The sequence below is a fragment of the Styela clava genome, chromosome 10 (genome assembly GCF_964204865.1).
Source record: "Styela clava chromosome 10, kaStyClav1.hap1.2, whole genome shotgun sequence".
In the NCBI taxonomy this organism is placed as follows: domain Eukaryota; kingdom Metazoa; phylum Chordata; class Ascidiacea; order Stolidobranchia; family Styelidae; genus Styela; species Styela clava.
Genome location: NC_135259.1, coordinates 8,489,835 through 8,511,172, shown reverse-complemented (window position 1 = coordinate 8,511,172; position 21,338 = coordinate 8,489,835). Strand labels below are relative to the sequence as shown.

General features: G+C 35.9%; 1 protein-coding gene across 1 annotated transcript; it reads left to right on the top strand.

Moving 5' to 3' along the window:
- The first annotated feature begins 17,097 nt into the window (after nt 1–17,097).
- On the top strand, nt 17,098–19,767 carry LOC120338396 (kynurenine 3-monooxygenase-like). The gene is made up of 3 exons (XM_039406381.2): nt 17,098–17,781; nt 18,257–18,359; nt 18,587–19,767. Exons 1-3 carry the CDS (start codon nt 17,640–17,642, stop codon nt 19,683–19,685), a joined length of 1,344 nt encoding a protein of 447 aa, XP_039262315.2. The 5' UTR covers nt 17,098–17,639; the 3' UTR covers nt 19,686–19,767.
- Nucleotides 19,768–21,338: the final 1,571 nt, after the last annotated feature.

Below are 21,338 nucleotides of genomic sequence, written 5' to 3'. Positions count from 1 at the left end.
CAAAATGCGACAGGTTCCTGTTTCTAGTTTGCGATAGCTTATGGGTTTTGTCCGGTGATGCTGTCCCCCAACGACCAACATACCTCTGTGCATGGATAGGTTTGCCTTTATTCAGTATCGTATTCGTTATTTTGAATTAGTCTAATGTAGAAATAATTATGAGTTTGGGATATGTAAAGAGAGTTGTATAATCTCATGATGAAAATGTAGTCAATTGTGATGTTCGCGTTTAAACAGTTTATTTTACTGAATTGATGTAATAATCTGCCAATGAAGCACCGCATTCAATATCGATTATCACTTTAATAGTACCCCCCCCCCCCCCCCCCGAGTCTAGATTGTGATATATTAACTAACAGTTTGCTGCAACGACGGCCAAGTCGTGCATTTCACATTGTTGCGTCACAATCGCAACAACCTAAGATCAAGGGAAATGTACGCTGAGTTTCGATTGGTACTTATTTTCCTCCTGTAGTTACTTTCTTTGTTAAAGGACATTAAAAAAAAGAAACACACGAAAACTCGACTGTCATCCAAGTACCCCTGAAAATCTTCTCGTGAATCTCTGGGGGTTCGCGAACCCAAGGTTGAGAACCCCTGGGCCTAACGGCATTCAAATAAAAAATGGAGTTGCATGCTCCTCAAGCGATTATTTCACAGCAATTTAACGAAACGATCCACTTCGTGTCTGATAACAAATGATTGCAGTGGTGGAAAAATTGCAACAATGCACACACCCACCGTATGTTGATGCAAATTTCTAAATTTAAACTGACTTGGCCAAAAGCCTATTTATTACAATGATTCATGTCATAGTGTTTGTAGTTGAATATGGCCTTTTAACATAGACACCATGAAAATGGCTCTACTATGGACTACTTTCACATAGACGAGTCGCGAAACACCGCTACTTGCGTTACGGAAAAGGGACACTGTTTTTTTTTAGCAAAACTTTGAGATGCTCCCTGTCTCAAAATATTAACGCCAACTAACTACTTTTTCTCATTTCACTAGACTACTAGAGAATAATATATTCCAGTTGTAAAACTACCTAAAATTTGGTTAAAAACTTCCATCCGAATAATAAAACTTTTAGTAGATTACGTTACAATCATGGTCCAATTTTTGTTTTAATGGCAAGTTTGACATTTATTCAATATTTAACATTTTTAAATTATCAATCCATAACTACAAAATAAATTCTGAAAATAAAATACCAAGAACAATACCATGAAAAATAAAACAAAAAATGAATGAAACTGACAAACGGTCAAATGTGATTCATTAGATTTTTTTACTGTATGCTTTGTTTTTATTTATATTACCAAAAAGAGGTATAGACTTAACATTTCACAGTTCTTTTATGTGTAGTGACATTAAAACAAAATCTATTTTATGAAATTGCAAAGTCGAAATACTGTAAAATAGCGTTTACCCTACTCTCAAGTTCATCGAAGTTGACAATAACATAGTGCCCATATATTTTACACTGGAGACTCGTGTTTGTTTTTTAGCTTCGTCCACATTTATATCTCTTGTTAAAAACGATGTGAGAAGTCGAACATTTTTTACCTCAGTGTGTGAATCTTACTTATACCATGTACAAATGAGGCTTCAGCAAAAAAATTTTCTAGATCCAGTTTATAGCTTATATCTTTAATTTGCTCGAGCGTAATTTCCATATATATATTTTCATTGTCATGGAAGCTTCTGTTAAAGATTTTACATTGATAACATGTTTTCTGCATCGGACTTGATTCCATACATATCTTTCAATAACCGAACCACCGATACCGACTGAACCTTTACCGTGTGCTGTAGCAAAAAAAATCCAGGGTATTAATGTATTATGCAATTTTTCCAAGGCCGGCAAAGACGTTAAAATATATTTGTTTTTAATTTGGCAGCTGGGGCCATTTGACCACATTTTGACAGATGTGATATATATAACTAGTATAATAGTGACAAAATTTGGCTTAAAAGTGGAATCGCTGCTTCTTTTGAATGACTAAGATAATCTGATACCACAACAGCTGGATGAAATCATTTCCCCATACCACACTGCAGCTATAAAAACACTAATTTGCTGTTGCTGCCAATGTATACTCTATATCTCATACTGGTTGACACAAGTATAATTTCCAGCAAAATCAATGCTTCGTTATCATTGTAGAAGTTGATAAAGTATTATATCGATCAAACTTGTATCACATAGACTGCTGGCTTATAATATAGGAGTGTTCCAAAAACTGTGGTAAAATTTGATATACCGTACATGCTCCAGAAGATCATTCACATCCCCCTCCTCCTAGACCTTTCTTAATCTAGAATTACTGACACTATTCTACCACACACACCAGCTCACCAACTTGTTTTCTACCAGCTCACCTACATTGTTTTCTTGCCGTACTGCTCCCCAACTCATTTTATATCCTATACCATCCATGCATTGCATACATTCATTTTTTTAGCATTCTAAATTTGGACTAGCACAGACAAATGTGTTTACAATATTTGTGGTATACAATGGGAATTCCGGTATAACTTTATGCAAAGAATTAATTACATAAATAAAATTATAGTGATATTTGCAAAGTCAAACATTATGAGGCAATCTGGAACTCAAAAACACATTTTTTGGTCTAAGTTCTACTTACTACGTCCTCTTATATTATATCACGAACAATTTGATATATTTCTGCGATACTAGATGTTAAATGGCGTATTTGTAGCTTTTAACTAAACCGATTTTTTTCTCTCGATATAACATTTATTTTACCAGGCGCAATACATATTCTTTCTGTTTTACCAAAATATCAATATAAGTAAATTGCCAAGTATGAGTATTATACAAAATTGATTGTTTCCTGGGAATGATGATAGAACTCTAGCATAACAAATAATTCATGTTCATTCGTGTTTGAATTATTTATGTTAAAACTTGAGTTTTGTGTTAATGGTTCATGATGCGAGAAAATGAGGTCAGTGTCCCACCTAATTTCCACGGGCTTCATTTTTTTATATTAGTGTCTATAGTTGTGAAAAGTTAACAGCACTCCAAGATATATTCCATGATATTACGGGTTGTTTATTCAGGATTGAGTACTTTATTTTGTCCATTGTTCCATGGATTTGCCCAACTTCAAAGTGGAAAATTATTGAAATAAAGAAAAGCAATAGCTTCCTAGCAACAACAACAATCTTTAGCCACCGAAAATTTTCAAGCAATTGTTCCAGAAGTAAGTAGCCAAGAAGAATACTAACAACAACAATTTAACAAAACGATCCATAGGTTCACTTCGTTTCCAAAATAATCGATATGACCGTTTTTTTCATCTGTCATGTTAAGCGGAAGTGGTTTAAGTCCTGTATTACTCGGTATCTATTCAATATATCAATATGGCCCATAAACGATTGCGACTTTCTATCTATCGGTAATATATATAGTTTTAACAGATTTATTGTTATTTTTACCTACGCAAATAGGTGGCAACTGCCACTTTAGAAAACGACATCATATAAAAACATATTTTAAAATCATGCATACACAACACACCTAACTATTACGTTCACATCATATTTTTAAATATGTTTTCATTCGTATGTTCACAGTTGCCCATTTGGCGTTTACGGTAACCTTTCATTCCTTGGCAACCCTTTCGTTTGGTCACAACGGTAATACAAAATTACATCACAATAAATTAGCTGGGTTGCCAAGAATACTTATGACCAATCAGTCATCAGTATTTGATGATTGCTTTGACAAATAAGTAAGCAGTTAGGGAACTCGAATTCGATTACATTTTTGTAATTTACGTCTGTATTTATATATTTTAATCTACTGGTACATTGGTGCCGGATTTGGCTTTTCAGTTGAATAGTAGAACTATTTTTTGTTGATACACAATTCTGAAATTTCAGTTATATTACCGTTTTGTGGCCAATATATTTAATATATGATCGACTAACATATGAATATGGGTTCCAATTGCTGTAAATTTTGAAGAGGAACTATTCTAGAGGAAAACTCTGATAGCAATGAATCACTTCATAGAAATAAAAGAAAGTTGAGATTGCGAAAGAGAAAGAAAGCGTCAGAGAAACAGAACAGCACAGAAAACAACAAAACTTTAGAAATATATTTGCACATAGATTCCGCAACGCAAAATAGATAGTGGAATAATAATGTAACAACAAACCATCTCGCCCTTTTGTGAGTAATTTGAGTGTTTTAGTAACACAGGTATATTAATATGGTATCGACACTGTTGATTGGGTAAGGAGGCAATAATATATCCTTTCTTTGAATAAATATTAAATTATCTGTTTCCGCACTGGTATCTTTGATATCCGTTTATGTTTGAGGTAGGATGTTCTTCGGTTCAGAATATTTTGAATATGGTACTTAGTCTGCTATTCGATTTTTTGTAGTTGTTAGAATAGTATGGTGTGTACAATTTATATCAAACTAATAGCTTACAGAAAATTGTAGATAACTTATGTTTGCAAAAGTCGAAATTATAATTGTGATAACATCTCTTACTGCTGTTTACATGACATATTCAATATTTTTCTAATTTATCATAAATTTTACCCGAAATCATGCCAACTCATGAAACATCTCCTTTGTACATATATATATATACGTCCATGCGCCCTGTGCAGATTTTTTGTTCGGATATCGAGTCTAATGCAATTGACTCGGAATATCCAAGCTTAGGGACATCAAAGTGCAACAGCGATGTCACTTTCGGTACTAACGTGACTGAAAGTCACACGGTCAACTAATTATATATATACATGATGTGAGGTTCCTGCCACATTGACTGCTGGACCTGTCGCGTAGGTCGTCCAAGAATTATATCAAACCATTTTATGCTGGACTTTTGTAGTCATGTAACTGACATCCTTTCAATATTGAGATAATGCTATCTCCAATTTGTATTATCAACATATTTGTTACTTTTATTGGCCGCAATTCCATTCACAGAGATAGAGCAAGAAGATTGGTTTTGCAGCTTCAAGTTTTCAACCTGGTATTTTTCTTGGCATTCATGTTGGCTCATAACTTTAAAATAGGGCGTTAAACTCCTGTATACTACGATGATCTGTAGTCTAATAACGATTTTTGCATACAGACAAAACATTTCATCATTGCTCTTGAACCACTCTAATTAAGTTATCTGTTTTAGAACCGGAGCTTTTGCTGGAGCAAATTGGGTTTCTGAATCCAAATTTGAAAAGCACCTTGGAAGGCGTAGAGAGTAAGTGTGCAATCATATATGTGATAAAATGATGTGAGGCATAAATTAAACATGAATATCGTTTGTCCCATCATCTAGGTCCTAGGATGCGAACTGTGCAAGCCGCTAGATTACAAATGTGCATGCTGGCCACGAGTGTGACGAATTCGGCGAGAAAGCATCTTCCGTCTTCTTTTTCGACAATATTACGATAACTTGTTGCTGACAGGCTTCACGGAAATGCGAGTTTCTGAATTATTTTCCAATCAGAGAATGGGCAGCATATAGTATAACATGACGTTCCCTATTATTAGGCTAGGTCCAGGAAATAGCGATATAAGTAAAATCGGTATTTACCCCGCAGTATATTTTGTTTAAATTTCATTTATAGCCAAATGTAGTGATTGAAAGAGAAGATTTCCTACAAACTTCTCGCGAGGAATAAGGACTCGCCCTAACAAATCAGAACATCCAATCAAATTAATCTGAGGTAATTTGAATTGTTTCACATTTCGAATTTCGTGCGCATTTTTATTTTCCTTCCGAAAGCGCCAGATTTTCAACGCATGTCTTTCTTACCTAATATATATTTGATGTTTGGGAAACACCGAAAGCCATTTAATGCCGACGAGAAGTTCGACAGAAAATCGAACCGAAACAATTAAATTTGTACCTAGCAAGGTTGTATCATATTTTTAATTTTATGTAAACGTTTTTTTTTTTCAGAAATCTGAAGATGGCAAAGCATAGACGTAAGTGAATGCCTAATTAGCGATTAATGGAGCACTGTCTATAAGTTCACCCACCTGATATTCTTACTTACGATCAGGATGGAAATTATTGGACACGTAGTGGACATAACGATCGTTTCAATATTATGTTGTTGTTGTTGTTCTTTTTCTTTGACACGTTTTTAAAAAGTCGCTTTTCTCTTTGATTACTGGACTAATTGCTTTGAAATTTTCAGTGGTTGAAGATGAAATTTTTCTCCAGAAGGCTATTACTTTTATTTATTTCAAATATTTCTGTTAGCTCTGTAAGATTTGTTTTTGTTTGCTATGACGTCACTAAACGTTCTAGGGATATCGGACGCCATTTTGTGTCCAACGGACCATCTTGCAATTTCAATTCACGCTGTCACAAGACAGGACCTTCTAAAGATAGGGAAGTTCTGGTACCGTAACACAGCGCGGTGACACTGAACTAACTCGTAGCTGACAAAAGCTTGAAAATCCATACAAATATGAGAAATAAAAAGATGAAACTTGGCAGGTGGGTAGAGTTGTGTTTCTTTTAACCATATTTGAAAGTTTCGCGTTTCTACATTTGAAGGAGGGGGAATAGGGGGTGTGCATTTCCGATACGTCGATAATATCTTTGTCAACCAATTTGCGGCCACCGTGTTTTCGTCTGTTTGATTGCTGTGATGTGGTGCTTTGTTTATAATTTAACGAGTTTTGTTCGAAATAACCGTGTTCTTGAAATATATGACGGTCAGAAATGCAATTAGAAGCCCAATGTTTTCACGCTGTCACAAGACCAACAATTGTCAACCAATTTGCGACCACCGTGTTTTGTCTGTTTGATTGCTGTATGGCTGCGTATGCGATTGTCTCGACGCAGCAGAAAGGATGATCAAGGCTTGAAATTCGTGGTCGCACACCGGTCGTTCGGTCGCAAATACGTCTTTCGAGTGCCGTACTTTGGGGATTTGTATAGCTTTAACCCTTTGTCGTAGAAAGTTAATACGAGGTTTAGCGTGTAGAATAAATGCCGCCAATGCACCCACGGTGAAAAAATTAACGGGTTAGATATATTGGTTTTTGTTTTATAGCGGTTTGAATGAAATTGTCCGCAGACTGGCTACACCACCCTAGGCCTGGTGAGTTGTCCGTGTAGTCGAATTGTCCATCAGCCCTAAACGGCTATGACAGTCACTGTACCAAAAATTGTACCCCGATTCGGCTGGTGTTAAGTTGACGCATGTTATTTAGTAACGTTTTTATGTGAAATGTTTGACTGTGGTTCGGTACCTGATCCGATAATACGGTACATAATTGACTCATATCACGAGATATTTCAACTGATGTTTCAATTGTCACAGGACCTAAAATATCTATGACAGTCCCTGTACCGTCACGGTACCCCGATACAGGTACTGGTAAGTCACCGCCGGTATGTTAGTCGTTGGTCACCGCATATGATTTTTGGGGAATTGTTCTGCGTGTCCATATATTTGAGCATTGCTCTCTTGTATTATAAAGGAGCTATGTTGAAATATTTTTCTGCTATTGATCTGTATGTTCGATTAAATTTCTCACCTTTATTTAAACTGAATTATTAGGCGTCAGAAACAAATGCCTACTGAGATAAGGATCCACATATTAACTATACGAGGAAAGGAAATCGTCTCAGATCTCAGTTAGCCTAGTTTATTTTGTCTTCCCCATTACGTTCACTTTTTGTAATTATTAGGTAATGGGAATATTCAATGTGAAATAAATTTTTAAGTTTGACCAATGACATTAAACAACATGATGCGCAACTCCGGCATTTTTGTCCGAAGATCGTATTCGATAGCACGCTCCAATGCACATACTTGACGAGACGAAAACGAGCGGATGTGTGCTGCTTTCAAGGCGTAGCACGAATGGTGTTCGTGTCTGCTTTGACAGTTGTTGTCGATTTTAATGATATTTTTGAAAGTTGGGGTAAAAAGAAATCGGTAAAAGGTAAGGTGAATACTATTGTTGTATATCACACCCGGGCATCGCACTGTTAAGTACATGTGGGAAAGCCAGCCTTTGTCAAATACTACGAAGTTATTAATTCAGTACGGTACGTAGTTGCCCATTTGCCGAAATTACATATTTACTTACCCCTTATGGTTTCAAATAGTTCATGTAACATACTATTACGCATTCACTTTTATTTGCGTATTGAATCAAAGTGTTAACAAGTTCACCTAACATTTCACTCATACCGGTCTATATTGTATAGTCTGATTTCTCAAGTATTTGGAGCCACGAATGCTTGTAATTTTCTGACTAAACCCTTTTATTAGTTGGTTTATATACCAAATTCAGTAAAATATTTTTTAAATAAAACATGAGATATTGGATTTATTAGCTTTTCCATTCTGAATCATATAGACTGCTTTATTTATTCTTAACGAAAATTAATAAATCTCCTCTCTTTTTTCAGATGTGAAAGTTGTGGACAAACCTGTCTAAGCATTGTGAGACTCTTGCAGCACAAGAGGCAATAGCAGAAATAGTAAGTATATCAATCAAGAAATTAAGCCGACATAAAGCAAAACTTTCAACTATTCGTCTAATCTCAATTTCCTATTATTTATTCACAGGACAACTATAGCAGACGGTGAGATATCAGAAGTCTGGCGACATATCAGTGACAGTGTGATTCCAAGAAATATAATGCAATTGAAAATTGCAATAGAAAAACAACCTATGGAGGCATGCAAAGACATTTGACCCTCCGGTAGAGTTGTGTATGGCCCCCACATCCTGCAGGGCTTGAGGAAAATAACTAAAAATTCCAAAGCGTAAGATTGCATAAGCGGTCTTATTTGTAAAAAGGCACAAAACACGCCAGACATACTTAAAACAGCTTTGGAAATGAGGATTACGGGTACCTCACTGCACCTGTGTTATATTTGGTTCATCAACTTTTGGTAGTACTATAGAAGAAATTCCGGAAGGGGTATAATCATCATTCATGATAAAATACTATCATATATTTTTTGAACAACTTCAATCTAGACCAGGGATCTCAAACTCGCGGCCCCAGAGAACTTCCAGTGCGGCCCTCGAACGCTTAACAATAATTGTAATGGTATTTTTGAAGTTTTTTTTTTTTTATCTAAATGTAATAGATTTTCAAACTTTCTAAAGTGAAATTGATTATTCACACAGAAAACAATTTACTGAAAGTAGTTTTGGAATATTAATTTTTTTGTCCACATTTTGACCCAATTAAGAATACACATCAAGCTAGCAAAAGAATACTTGAATAAAACACTTGAGTAATTAAATTAAACGCAAAGTACATGAAGAAGGTGGCATTTTCGAAGAAAATGGGAGTTGTAACATTTCTGCTCTTCACAAAATTCTGAAGCACATTGTTTAAGTTGTCATATTTCCGTCAATACAATCAAAAAACACAATAAGCTCAGCAGTCAATATGACAAATTCGAAGACCAACTTCGAACAGAAAATTTCCATGTGTTTGTATATTAATATAATTATACAACGACTTAGTTACTAAAAATCAATATCAATAATAATTCAAGCAATCATATGCCACGCAATGTAGTGCGAAATGTCTTGTCGAAAAAATCTGTCATTTGTTTTTTTACTGATCTATACATGAAATGATAAAAGTAACTTTTTTGCATTACTGGAATTAATTAAACATTCGTAAAGATCCAGATAAACCCATGATCATGTGGCCTCGTTAGTTAGAGTTGGTACTATAAAATCATTTCAGACTGGCCTTAGTATGCTGGTGACACAAAGAAGATGCCAAACGTCAGGACAAATGTAATTAAAAAACATTGAGTTTATACTGTAGTATTTTTGTTAATTTTAGGTTCATATATTTAGATTAAGTTATTTTTAGTGTATGTATTATTCTTTCCTTATTCAAAGCTTGTTCAAAAATGATTTTGATGGTTGTACATAGAATTTTACGATTTTCTATAATAAATACTGTAACTTGCAAATGTTGCAATAATAGTGGAATACAAATATTAATATGTAATTGCATTTGAAATTGAAGAAAATAATAAAACTTAATCCAACTGTTTAGTTGCATCACAATATATGTCACAAACTAAAACTATCTTAAAAATATCTTTTAAGTATACATTATCAAAAACTGTTTGCGGCTCTTTTTACAATTTTCAAAATGCAATGCGGCTCTCGAAAACCCATGAGTTTGACACCACTGATCTATTCTAGACGATTCAAGCATTGCTTTGGGAAATTATATCACTTCAATTAAATTGAAATAATCTCGCTATATTAAATACAAAATCGTTGCTATCATAAAGGTAAACCAATTCAGCCACTCGAAATATATTGGCCTTCACAAAGCAATGGAGGCAAAATTGAGAGTTCATGAGCTATGAACATTTGTTCTTTTCTTTGTCTTGAACTTTCCATACTCCACAGCCCCTATTAATTTTTTTTAATTTTAATTACCATGTGATGGTCATACATATCTTTAACTTGTATTTTCTGTCATGATGTATTATCTCAATGTGCCAAACTAATAATTAGTGTGCATATTTTGCTTCCAGATGACATAAATGTATTGTCATGTTTATTACCTCAGCTTGGAGTATTGACAAGAAAAAGGTGCCAGTAAATTAGGTAAAAAAATTTTCAACTCATTGTTATAATCAGAATTCACAATCAATAGGAATTATAAACAGCCAACAATCAGTGAGAATTATATGCGAAATCCCTCAGAATAAATTTATCTAAAATCGGAGGAAGGCAAAAAATATGGGTAGTTTCCATCCACACAAGCATTTCAAGAAGACTTGCTCGAGCGAAACTAAATGAGCATCGTCAGGTGATCGGTAAGGCTGCAAGTTGAATTCAGCCCTGCAACCTCCTGCATAGAAGATAATATTAATTAGTGGGCTATGAGCTAAATTCCTAAATTTAAACAAACCTATCTACGATGCATTATGTACCAGCAATGTTACCTACGATTAACTGAATATGTAATATGTCTAATAAATTCACCTACAAAAGCAAGTTCGATAGGTGCAAACTTTGTGTTATGGAATTGTATCGCAGCACAGTTTTGTATGACACCCTCTTTAAATGAAATTTCAATGATTAAGCGCAAACATAAAAATTACTAACTTTGAACTTTGTCATTATCTGCAAAATGTTCCACACAAATCTTTCCGCTATCGCGTTTGTAATCTTCTCTGATAAAAAAAAACGTCTATGATGTCCAGAATTGCTCTTTACAGCTTGCCTGTTATTCCAGCTTTCCAAGTAAGCAAAACTTTTTAGATATAGAGATTATTTTGTTTCGTTACAGGCGCAAAAAGGCAGGTACTACACGTAAAAAAGACGCCGAGTAGCAAAAGCGAGCGGAAAACGGACGCGAAAGGCGACGAGAAATATGTGCATTGGAGCGTATCATGAAATACAATGTTTTGCCTGTAGTCTTATGGAGTGACGTCAGAGTTGCCTATCATGTTGTTTAATGTCATTGGTTTGACCAACTCTGAGCAGAAAACACAGCATTGAGGAGAAAGAATGAAGTAGGCCATTAAATATTCGACTTCACAGTTGAAATATTAAAAAAGTATATTTTTCTGAACGCGTAAGCGCTTCAGCGCATACTTGGGCTAGTGGGATCGAACGCAGAAGCGGTATACCCCCTCGACTTTTTGACGTCACTGTTCCGCTTCAACACGTCCGTGTGACGGTGGGAACACGCCGGTTGTTTACAAAGACGGCGTTGCAGAAAGCCGACCGCATATATATTGTTGACTGTGTTGTGTTAGTTATAACTTTATTGGCGCTGCAGCATTCTGTTTGGAAATTTTAACATGGAATTATCTTCGGGAAGTGAGGTGGAAAGTGATTTTGATGAGAGGTAAGTGATTCAGGTATGCTTTCCGGGGTCTTGTGTAGCTTCGTACCTAACGTACTTCTAGTAGGCGTAGCATAACAATTTTTGACATGACAATCCTAACCCTCACCTGACTACGCCATCCAAAAATTACGTCACTACGACGTCACAAATACGTCATAGAGCTTGCCAAATTCTCGTATGATCGCTCGAAATGCCATCGGCGCCGACGATCTGACGATAAAGAATTGACTAACGTCAGCGATCTCTCTCCTATCGGGGTCGTTGCGACGAGAAAACGAGAAAAATGGCTGTTCGGTTTCGGGTTCTCGTCTGGGCGTCTTGGATGACAGTTCGCATAGTTTGAAGGGCTCTATTACGTCACTCTGACGTCGTAGTGACGTAATTTTTGGATGTTGTGGTCAGGTGGGGGTTAGGATTGACACGTGAAAAAATTGTTATGCTACGCCCACTAGAAGTATGTTAGGTACGAAACTATATGAGACCCTACTTTCCGTTGTTTTTTTTCAACAGTCTCGATATAAGCTAAGTTTATGTTCATCACAGCATTATGTTTTTGCCAGGGTGACTTGCAATATTGAAAATACTTACTTTTTATGTTAAGTTTGCCCAAAGCGAGGCCACAAGTTCCGAACGAAGCTTGAATGAAATGACTGATTGAGTTACAAGCCGCCACTGACAGACAGATATCTGAATATATTGGCCCTATATACTGATATATCTTATAAATCTGTTCTTGATATTTATTCAAATATTACTCAGCAGATGTACATTATAATTGATTAAAATTGTTCATTTACAGTTCTGGAGATGAGTGGGAGTCGGAAGACGTTTCGACCTCCTTTTCCGATGAACCCACAACTCCACCATCAAAAAGGAAATTTTCCAGTTTGGATGTACCAAGTAACTCATCTGCCTCCATAAGCACGACTCCTACAGGAAGAACAAAATCAAGAGGCAGACCATTGAAAAGAACATGGTCGAGAGGACGGCGTAGGAGTCTGGAAGTATCTCCTCCACAACCGGAGCCTGTTATAACTCCTAGGGCGATTGTGCCAGTGAACTTTGAACCCCCACCTTCCTCTTGGCCAGGAGACCCAAGTCAACCCCCTAACATTCCACCTTTCACTGGTGTCCCGAGAATTAATATATCATGTGGTGATTTGACACCAATCAATGTAGTCAGCAAATTTCTTACTAATGAATTGTTTGAAAATATCAAAGACCAGACAAATTTATATGCCGCACAAAAAATTAGTGCTTCTCAGTCATCCGCTTCCCCCCGTTCAATATTGAGAACCTGGAAACCAGTTACAATCCCCGAATTGAAGATTTTTTTTGCAATAATGCTCCACACCGGCATAGTCAGAAAACCGCAGTTGCGACTGTACTGGTCAACAAGTCCCACTTATGCAGAAACCTTTTGTCCGTCTCTCATGTCCCGAAACAGATTTACATCAATATTATGGATGCTAAAGTTCAATGACAGCAGCACATATGCACCATATGGGACAGTTGGTCATGACCCATTGCACAAGATTCGTCCTGTCATAGATCTGTTACATGAAAAATTTGAAAATATTCTGTATCCTAAGCAAAAAATATCTTTGGATGAAGGGACGTGTCCTTTCAAAGGACAAGTGAGATTTCGGGCATATAATCCAGCCAAACCACATAAGTGGGGAATTAAATTATTTGAAGTATGTGAAGCTGAGTCTGGCTACTGCTTCGGTTTCAAAATCGCAACAAGTGTAGGAGATTCTTCCCCTTTCAATCTTGTGATGAATCTTTGCGAGAAGATCATGGACAAAGGGCATATAATATATATGGACAGGTACTATTCGTCCCCCAAACTTTATGATGCTCTGTCTCAAAGGAATACATATGCCGTTGGCACATGTATGATAAACAGAAAAGAAATGCCAAAAGAATATCTAGGTCAAAATTTGAGGCGGGGTTCAATTCTCTCCTGTCGTCGGGGCAAACTCTTAGCCCTCAAATGGAAAGATAAGAAAGATGTCATCATGCTGTCCACTGTGCACAATGATGCAATGACTACAGTGTCAGTAAGAGCTCCTGGTGGAAGGAAAGATAAATTAAAGCCTGTCATTGTAGATGACTACAATCGTCACATGGGAGGTGTGGACAAAAGTGATCAAATGCTGAGTTACTACGGAACAAACCGAAAAACTGTAAAATGGTACATCAAAATGTTTTTCCACTTGATCAATTTAGCAATCGTGAATTCTCAAAAAGTATACAATCTTCTACAGACAGATTCAAAGAAAAAATTATCGCTACTACAATTCATTGAGAATATTTCCCACCAATTTGCTGAAACTGGTGCTGTTGAAGGATCAGGATTTGGCCTTTCTTCAGATACAACTTGGACATCACGATTTTCTGGTAGACATTTTCCTTCTTACATGCCAGCAACTCCAAGTGCTGAACATCCGACAAGAACCTGCAGAGTATGCAGTGCGATAGCTTCAAGATACAGTGCTGCAACAGGATCTCGAAAGAAAAAATACAACAAAAGAACTTCTTACATGTGTGAGTTGTGCAAAGTGCCACTATGCATTACTCCATGTTTTAAAAAATTTCACACACAGAAGCATTATTGGAAAGAATAATTTTTATATTGTATTGCAATGTAACAGTGCCTCTACCTTCCACTCATTCCATATGCACACTTTTTTCACTCATTGTATATATATCATACATTGTTTAGTTAATTTCTTCCATTTGAGACGACAAAAAAATCATTGGTATTGTATTTTCATATGCTCTTTATGAATAGTAACTAGGGTTAGTTAGACAGAAAGAGATATTTTCCCAGATTGCAATTGCCTGTAGTTTCTGGTCTCCAAATTTGGTCGCCGTGGCTTATATAGTTTTATTGTGAGTATTTCAAGGTTACTTGCAATTTTCGCTAAAATTCATTAACAGTGAAAACTTCCATTAGTTTCGCGCTGAAATTCGGCAAATCGGGTAGAATATTTTCAGAATGAAAGACAGTGCAATGTAGGGCTTGTTCATCTCTTTCAAACGCAGTCGAGTAAAGCTGTAGTTGGCAAAATATTCCACGGTTAGCAATATATATGTTTTGTTGATGTTTATTTCATTGCAGTAAAATGATTAGTAGTATGTTCTGGTTCTCTGAACAGAAAATCATACCTACGAAAAACGAACGGCAATCAACCTAACATGATTGTGAGATTTTATGAAACCTAATATTAGACTGGTAATCGGAGGCAAAGGCAAAAATGTTACCAGGAAATCCCGCATTGACAAATCAAAACAACACAATACTGAGGAAGGAAATTTTACGCATACAGCAAACACGTAAGTTACCCTGGAAGAAGGGCACGCGACTTGGTAGTGTGCATGATATCTAAAGTAATTATTGGTTTCAAATTATGTTATTCGTTTTTGAAGGTTGTTTGAAGGAACGTTGTTAACAATTATATTGCAAATTCAATTTTTGTTATTTTTAGATTTCCTAGTCAATATCCGAAGAGCTATTTATTCCGTTCAATCTCACAATTTTAGAATTAATATATATGTTTAACAACTTGACTGCTTTGATAGAAAAGGGATCGATTTTGTACTGTTAGGAGCTTTTGGTCATAATGAAAGGAATTCTTCATACAGAAAGAAATGTTTGGAAACTAAATATTTTTTATTTAGAATAGTGTAAAAAACGTACGAATGGGAGAAACAAAAGAAAATATTCAGGACCTGTGTCGGAGTACCGTGGAGTATTTCGAACGAAATTTGTAAGTGGAGTATATTGTAAAAGGAAATTGTATTTAATTCCACGAACCATTTTAACACTATAGTCCCAACATTGAATTTGACGTTTTTACGAATGATATATAATAGGTAAGTAGCCTATGTAAATTTGTATTTTGCGTATAAAACGAAAATGATTTTCATAACCTGATATTTAGGTTTATTCGAATTTCGAATAGTTAGGAAAACATTACAGATGGAGAGGTTTATTTTTTATCTTTTTTTTATAGGTCAGTGCCATTGCGGAGGGAGGACTTGATAAAATACCGTTTGAATAAATCAAATTCTGTAATATATATATATTTATTTCAAATTTGGAAAGTCTAGATTCTATCCTTTTTTTTTAAAACTTTTTTAAGTTGTCCCAATTAAATCATTTCCTTGCACTGAAGCTAAATTTAACTTCAATTGTGTATTGCTACACAATTGAATAGATTCATTTACTCGAGTCGTAGCGCGTTTCGTTAATAAATTGATTGTGGGTGGGAATGAAATTGTTTGCTGCTTTCGTACAGTTTTCATCGAGTTAAATTAAATGTAGTAGTATATATTTACGATTAAATCTCAGTATGCACGGCGTTTACTGATCATATTGAACGTTATATTTGCACGGAAATTCTTTCTATTATATTAAATTACTCGTTAACCTATTTTTTTTTTAATTATTTCCTTTCACATTTCTGGATATCACAACGTTAAATGATCCGCAATTGCTTATTAGCTATCTTCCCCTATAGGCCTATACTGTATCTTATTCCGCTCAGATATACTATGCCTTCATATTAAATGTATTTCGTATATTTATTTAATATAGTATTGTCCTTTCCTCGTGCATAAATATATATATTCTTTTTTTCTTCCATTACTTGTTGGAAATCCATCAGGCTCTTTAACACAGCTATCATTGCCGGTTCCTTTCATATGGCAACGCGGCGTCGTTGTCACAACATCGATTCAAAGCGTCCTTTCGTTTAGTTTGTGAGGTTGTTATATTTCATATATATGGGTCACAGTTTTGGAGGAACTAAATTTTTTGATAGATAGATAGATTGGTTATTTGAAGCATCCATTGAATGTATTTTTCCGAAGAGTTTCATCCTTAGTTTCTTAAATCCTATTTAATCACAATTTATCATGAAGTTATTCCAAATTTGCAGAAAGTTAACTATAATATATGATGATGTACTAAATAAATAAAATCAGATTTAGAAATATTCCAATCAAGACATTCTGATTTGATTAGAGAAAAAATATCCAAAACTTACATTCCTACCGGGTACGCACGTTTTTAGTGGAGTAATCGCATTATTGGCTATCTCGATGTTCCACATCAGTGATTGTAAGAATAATAAATTACTATGCCTGGACTTAGGAGAGGACACGGATAGCTGCGTTCAAGTCGCCCGTAGCAATTGTCGGATTGCATATATGCCAGATGCTTTTAAGTATACAATATTTGGTTTTCGCAGTTCTCGTTTATACCACTCGATCAGTTGCCCCTATTCAGAACATACGCAATGACATCTGTATGAAGGATAATCAATAATCTTGTCAAGACAAGCTGCATTGTTGGCCATCAGTTCTAAATATACACATGACCCAACCAAAGGTTATCTAGTTTTACATTTTAGATCGATTTTGGTAGTGAGGTTGGAAGGGTTGTTTCGTAGGTTATTTATGAAATGTCGATAATCCCTGTTATTGAAAACACTGGTCACAACGCATAATTCACATTTTCTGAGCCTAATTAGCAGGACAGTGTTACAATATTAGCTGTAGGTGGATTTGTATATACTCTAAAATGAAGGAACCTTAATAAGTATTTTCTTTTACTGTGAATATCATAATATCAACAGAATGTTCGGATGCTGATATTTAGTCAGATTTCCTGAATAAAATTGGTGACTTCTAAGTTGTGATCGATAACTATTACACAAAGATACTACAAAGCGAAAAATGGACGAAAGTCGGAAACAAATTATTATCGTCGGGGGCGGACCAGTCGGAACATTGACAGCTCTATTTCTCGGCCGCAAAGGATTTAAAGTTGATCTTTACGAAGCCAGACCTGATATTAGGTTGGATGATAATACGGCAGGTGAGACGTTTTCTATAATTGATTACAAATTTGATGATTACAGACATCGCATCCCCAATACCAAATGTTGACATATCATAACCTCAATTTAAAAAAGGGATGAGCTATTGGTTATTGTAATATCTAAAGAATCGAAGTACAATTTTTATCATTGAATTTTAAAGTGAATCTGAGTCGCTTTTTACCTTAACCTAAACATCATCAGCGTAGTCTATAATTCAACATTTTATCGTTGCCACTTGCTGAGCTTGCAATCCTACGTGAAATGCTTCGAATTTCGCCTACAAAGCGTGCAACTTTTCGAAGGATACTATCTTTTTATTCGAGGAAGTGGAGAAGAAAATAGATTCATCATTGATAGTCAATTATTCAAAATTTAGTTACTGCTATGTTGATTGGCAGTTGGAAGAAGGTTCTGAAATATGAGTATAGTTACCGTGTATTTAGGTGTATTGTTCATGCCTTTTCATAACAGGTAGAAGCATAAGTTTGACGCTAAGTTTAAGGGGGATGACGGCACTAAAATACGCTGGAATCGACAAAAAAATCGAGAATCTTGGGGTTCCAATGTACTCGGGGTAAGTGTTATTAAAAATATTCACCGCCATTTGCAAATATTGCCATTGCTGATTATAAAATTGTCATATTACTCATTAACTATGCTATTCAAAATATTGAAGTGTTCGCATTTGAAATATAGTTAAATAAATATAACTTGAACACTTTTTTTTACATTGCAAGTTCAGGAAAGCCTGTCAGCCTGGTTGAGTTTCTTGAATTTTTAATTCTAAATATATATCTACAGATATTTCCATTCCAAGAACGGAATGTGCTACGAAATACCATATGAAACAGGAGGAGAGCACTGTTTGCTTTCCATAAGTAGACTTGAACTAAATCGACAGCTTCTAACAGAAGCCGAGAAAAGTGAAAATGTTAAAATACATTTTGGACACAAATTGATAAAATGTGATACATTGCACCCTTCTGTTATATTTAAAACAAGCGAAGCTGAGGAATACAAAACTGCTGACATTCTAATTGGATGCGACGGTGCTCACTCAGCTGTTAGACGACAAATGCTTAAGGGAAGAATTGATTACAGTCAAACATACATCGATCTGGGATATAAAGAATTCCGCATACCACCAACAAAAAAACAAGATTTTGCTTTGGCACCTCATCACGTACACTTTTGGCCGAGAAATAAAGTTATGCTCGCTGCTTTTCCAAATATAGATAAAAGCTTTACGTGTACTTTGACTATGCCGTTCGCAATGTATGCTAGCGTCGTTACTGGTGACGACGTCATTCACTTTTTTCAGGATAATTTCGCCGAGTTAATACCCATGATAGGTGAATTAACTCTAAGATCTTCCTTTTTCAATACACCACCCCTGTCATTGATATCAATAAAGTGTTCTTCGTTTCATTGTGGAAAAACTTTAATAATCGGTGACGCAGCGCACGCCATGGCAATATTTTCTGGACAAGGTTTGAATAGCGGACTAGAAGATGCTTTGATTCTGGATCGACTGTTGGACAATTTTGCATTCGATATTTCACAAATTCTTCCCAAATTTTCTGAGGTCCGCGTCAGTCCCGCTCATGCTGCCGTTGATCTGTCTCTTTACAATTACAAAGTCTTGGGATCTCAAGCCAGAAAACCGTGGTTTATATTACGACGGAAGATCGAAAATTTTTTACATTCCCGTTTTCCATCAGTATTTGCTGGAAGAATTTCACTAATTCATTTTACTACGGTCCCTTACGATAAAGCACAAAAAATGATGGAAAAGCAAGAGAAATTAATTGAAAGCAGTATGGGCATCGTCGGAGGATTCATGTTTGCATCTATTGTTTATATTTTGTACAGGACCACCAAAAGGCTTTCTGCTGTCTAAATGCGTTGTGTAGATTATTTTGTAATTATAATTCTCATGAACATCGGGAGTGTCAGAATTAAATTCAAAACCCAACGTGGAACACTTGTGCTGAAACTTTTTGACAGAAATTTCGATGCCATGGGTGGGCAAGGTTTTTGGACCAGAGGCCGAAAAAATTACCTACTTAGACCGGCGTACCTTGTAAGTGTGACGTAAAAAATTACATTTTTGAACAATATTAACAGTGTTATAAAAGCAAAACTGGAAAACAATAAGCCTCGTGCCAAAACTAAATTTATTCGCAATCTCAAATAATTCCTTGAGCCTATTTTTAGCTACAACATCAAAATTTGGTTTTAGTTTGGTTGTGGCAGCATCAGGCAGGTCATATTAAAAAACTCAGCGGGCCGTAATTGGTCCACTAGCCCTAGTTTGTCTATGCCAGCTGTAGGCCCATCCACCGAGAGCAGAATGTTCGGTAATTGAGCTGTATGGAAACTTGTTAGACCGCATACTACTATCACATCAGTAGCAAGGCAGCCTGTTACACTGACCTTTAGTTATGGCCCTATGGGTACTAATCTTTGCTAACACTAAACACACGTTTCTGGAAGAAATTGACACAGAATGGAGGTTTTCTCCAAAATGTCGTGTCCCACTTGTTCCAAGGTGGCTGCTGTATATAATGTTATCATCCATTCTGCAATTGCTGAGCATATCTTAATTTTATGTCATCAGGAGGTCAAGGTTTACGAAACATGTCTTATCCACAAATTTCAAGTCACTCCTAATTGAATGAATCATACAGATGTAATCGTTGCGGTACAAGTGGGACAAGACATTTTGACACGTGGGACACGACATTTTGGAGGAACCGCAGAAGGGGTATATATTCTGGTTCACACGTCCCACGTCACCGGCATACCAGACAATAGCTACTTTCGGTACTGATTTTTGCCAAAACACAAATCTGTATTTGAATAGAAACTTCGTTGCCGCTTCAATGAACTGTTGTAACACTGAGAAAAAAAAAACACTGGCTGCTCATTTATCCATACCAGTGGATTAGTAGATTGCAATATCGATCCAGTAGTTCCCAGTCTTTCGGGAACGGCTGACCATAGCATTAACAAATTATTTACAAACAAAATTAACGTTAGTGATTGTTTTGTTGCCTCCAGTGCCGGTATACGAGACAAACGAGGGGCCAAAGAAGGTTCTGCAAACATTTTGTAGCAGTCAGCACCAGCAGTCAAGTCATTTGCTTTGTTTTGATCAACAGAGCAATAGTTTTTCCATAGAAGTAGCTTGTTTTTGTAAGTTTGAAACTATAACTCTGTAATGTTTTAACATTTCATTTTCCTTATATTCAATAATTGTTGTTTTGCATATGAAGAGTAACATAAGCAACATAATATGCTAACTGCTTGTGATAAAACACAATCGATATTAGCTCCGCAATATGTGTATAAAGTGCTATACATTATTGCAACTTACAGTGAGATATGCCACGATCAAGGATGAGATATCTCTAGCTAGCCTCGATAGTCATGGATTTTTGTTGTGACAGAGTTCAGATGTCGGTCCGCATATCGACGGTTGCGACCCACTGGGGTAGCAGCGGTTACTCAATCAGTGTGTAGCATACAGGCTCGTACGTGCGTAGTTGGT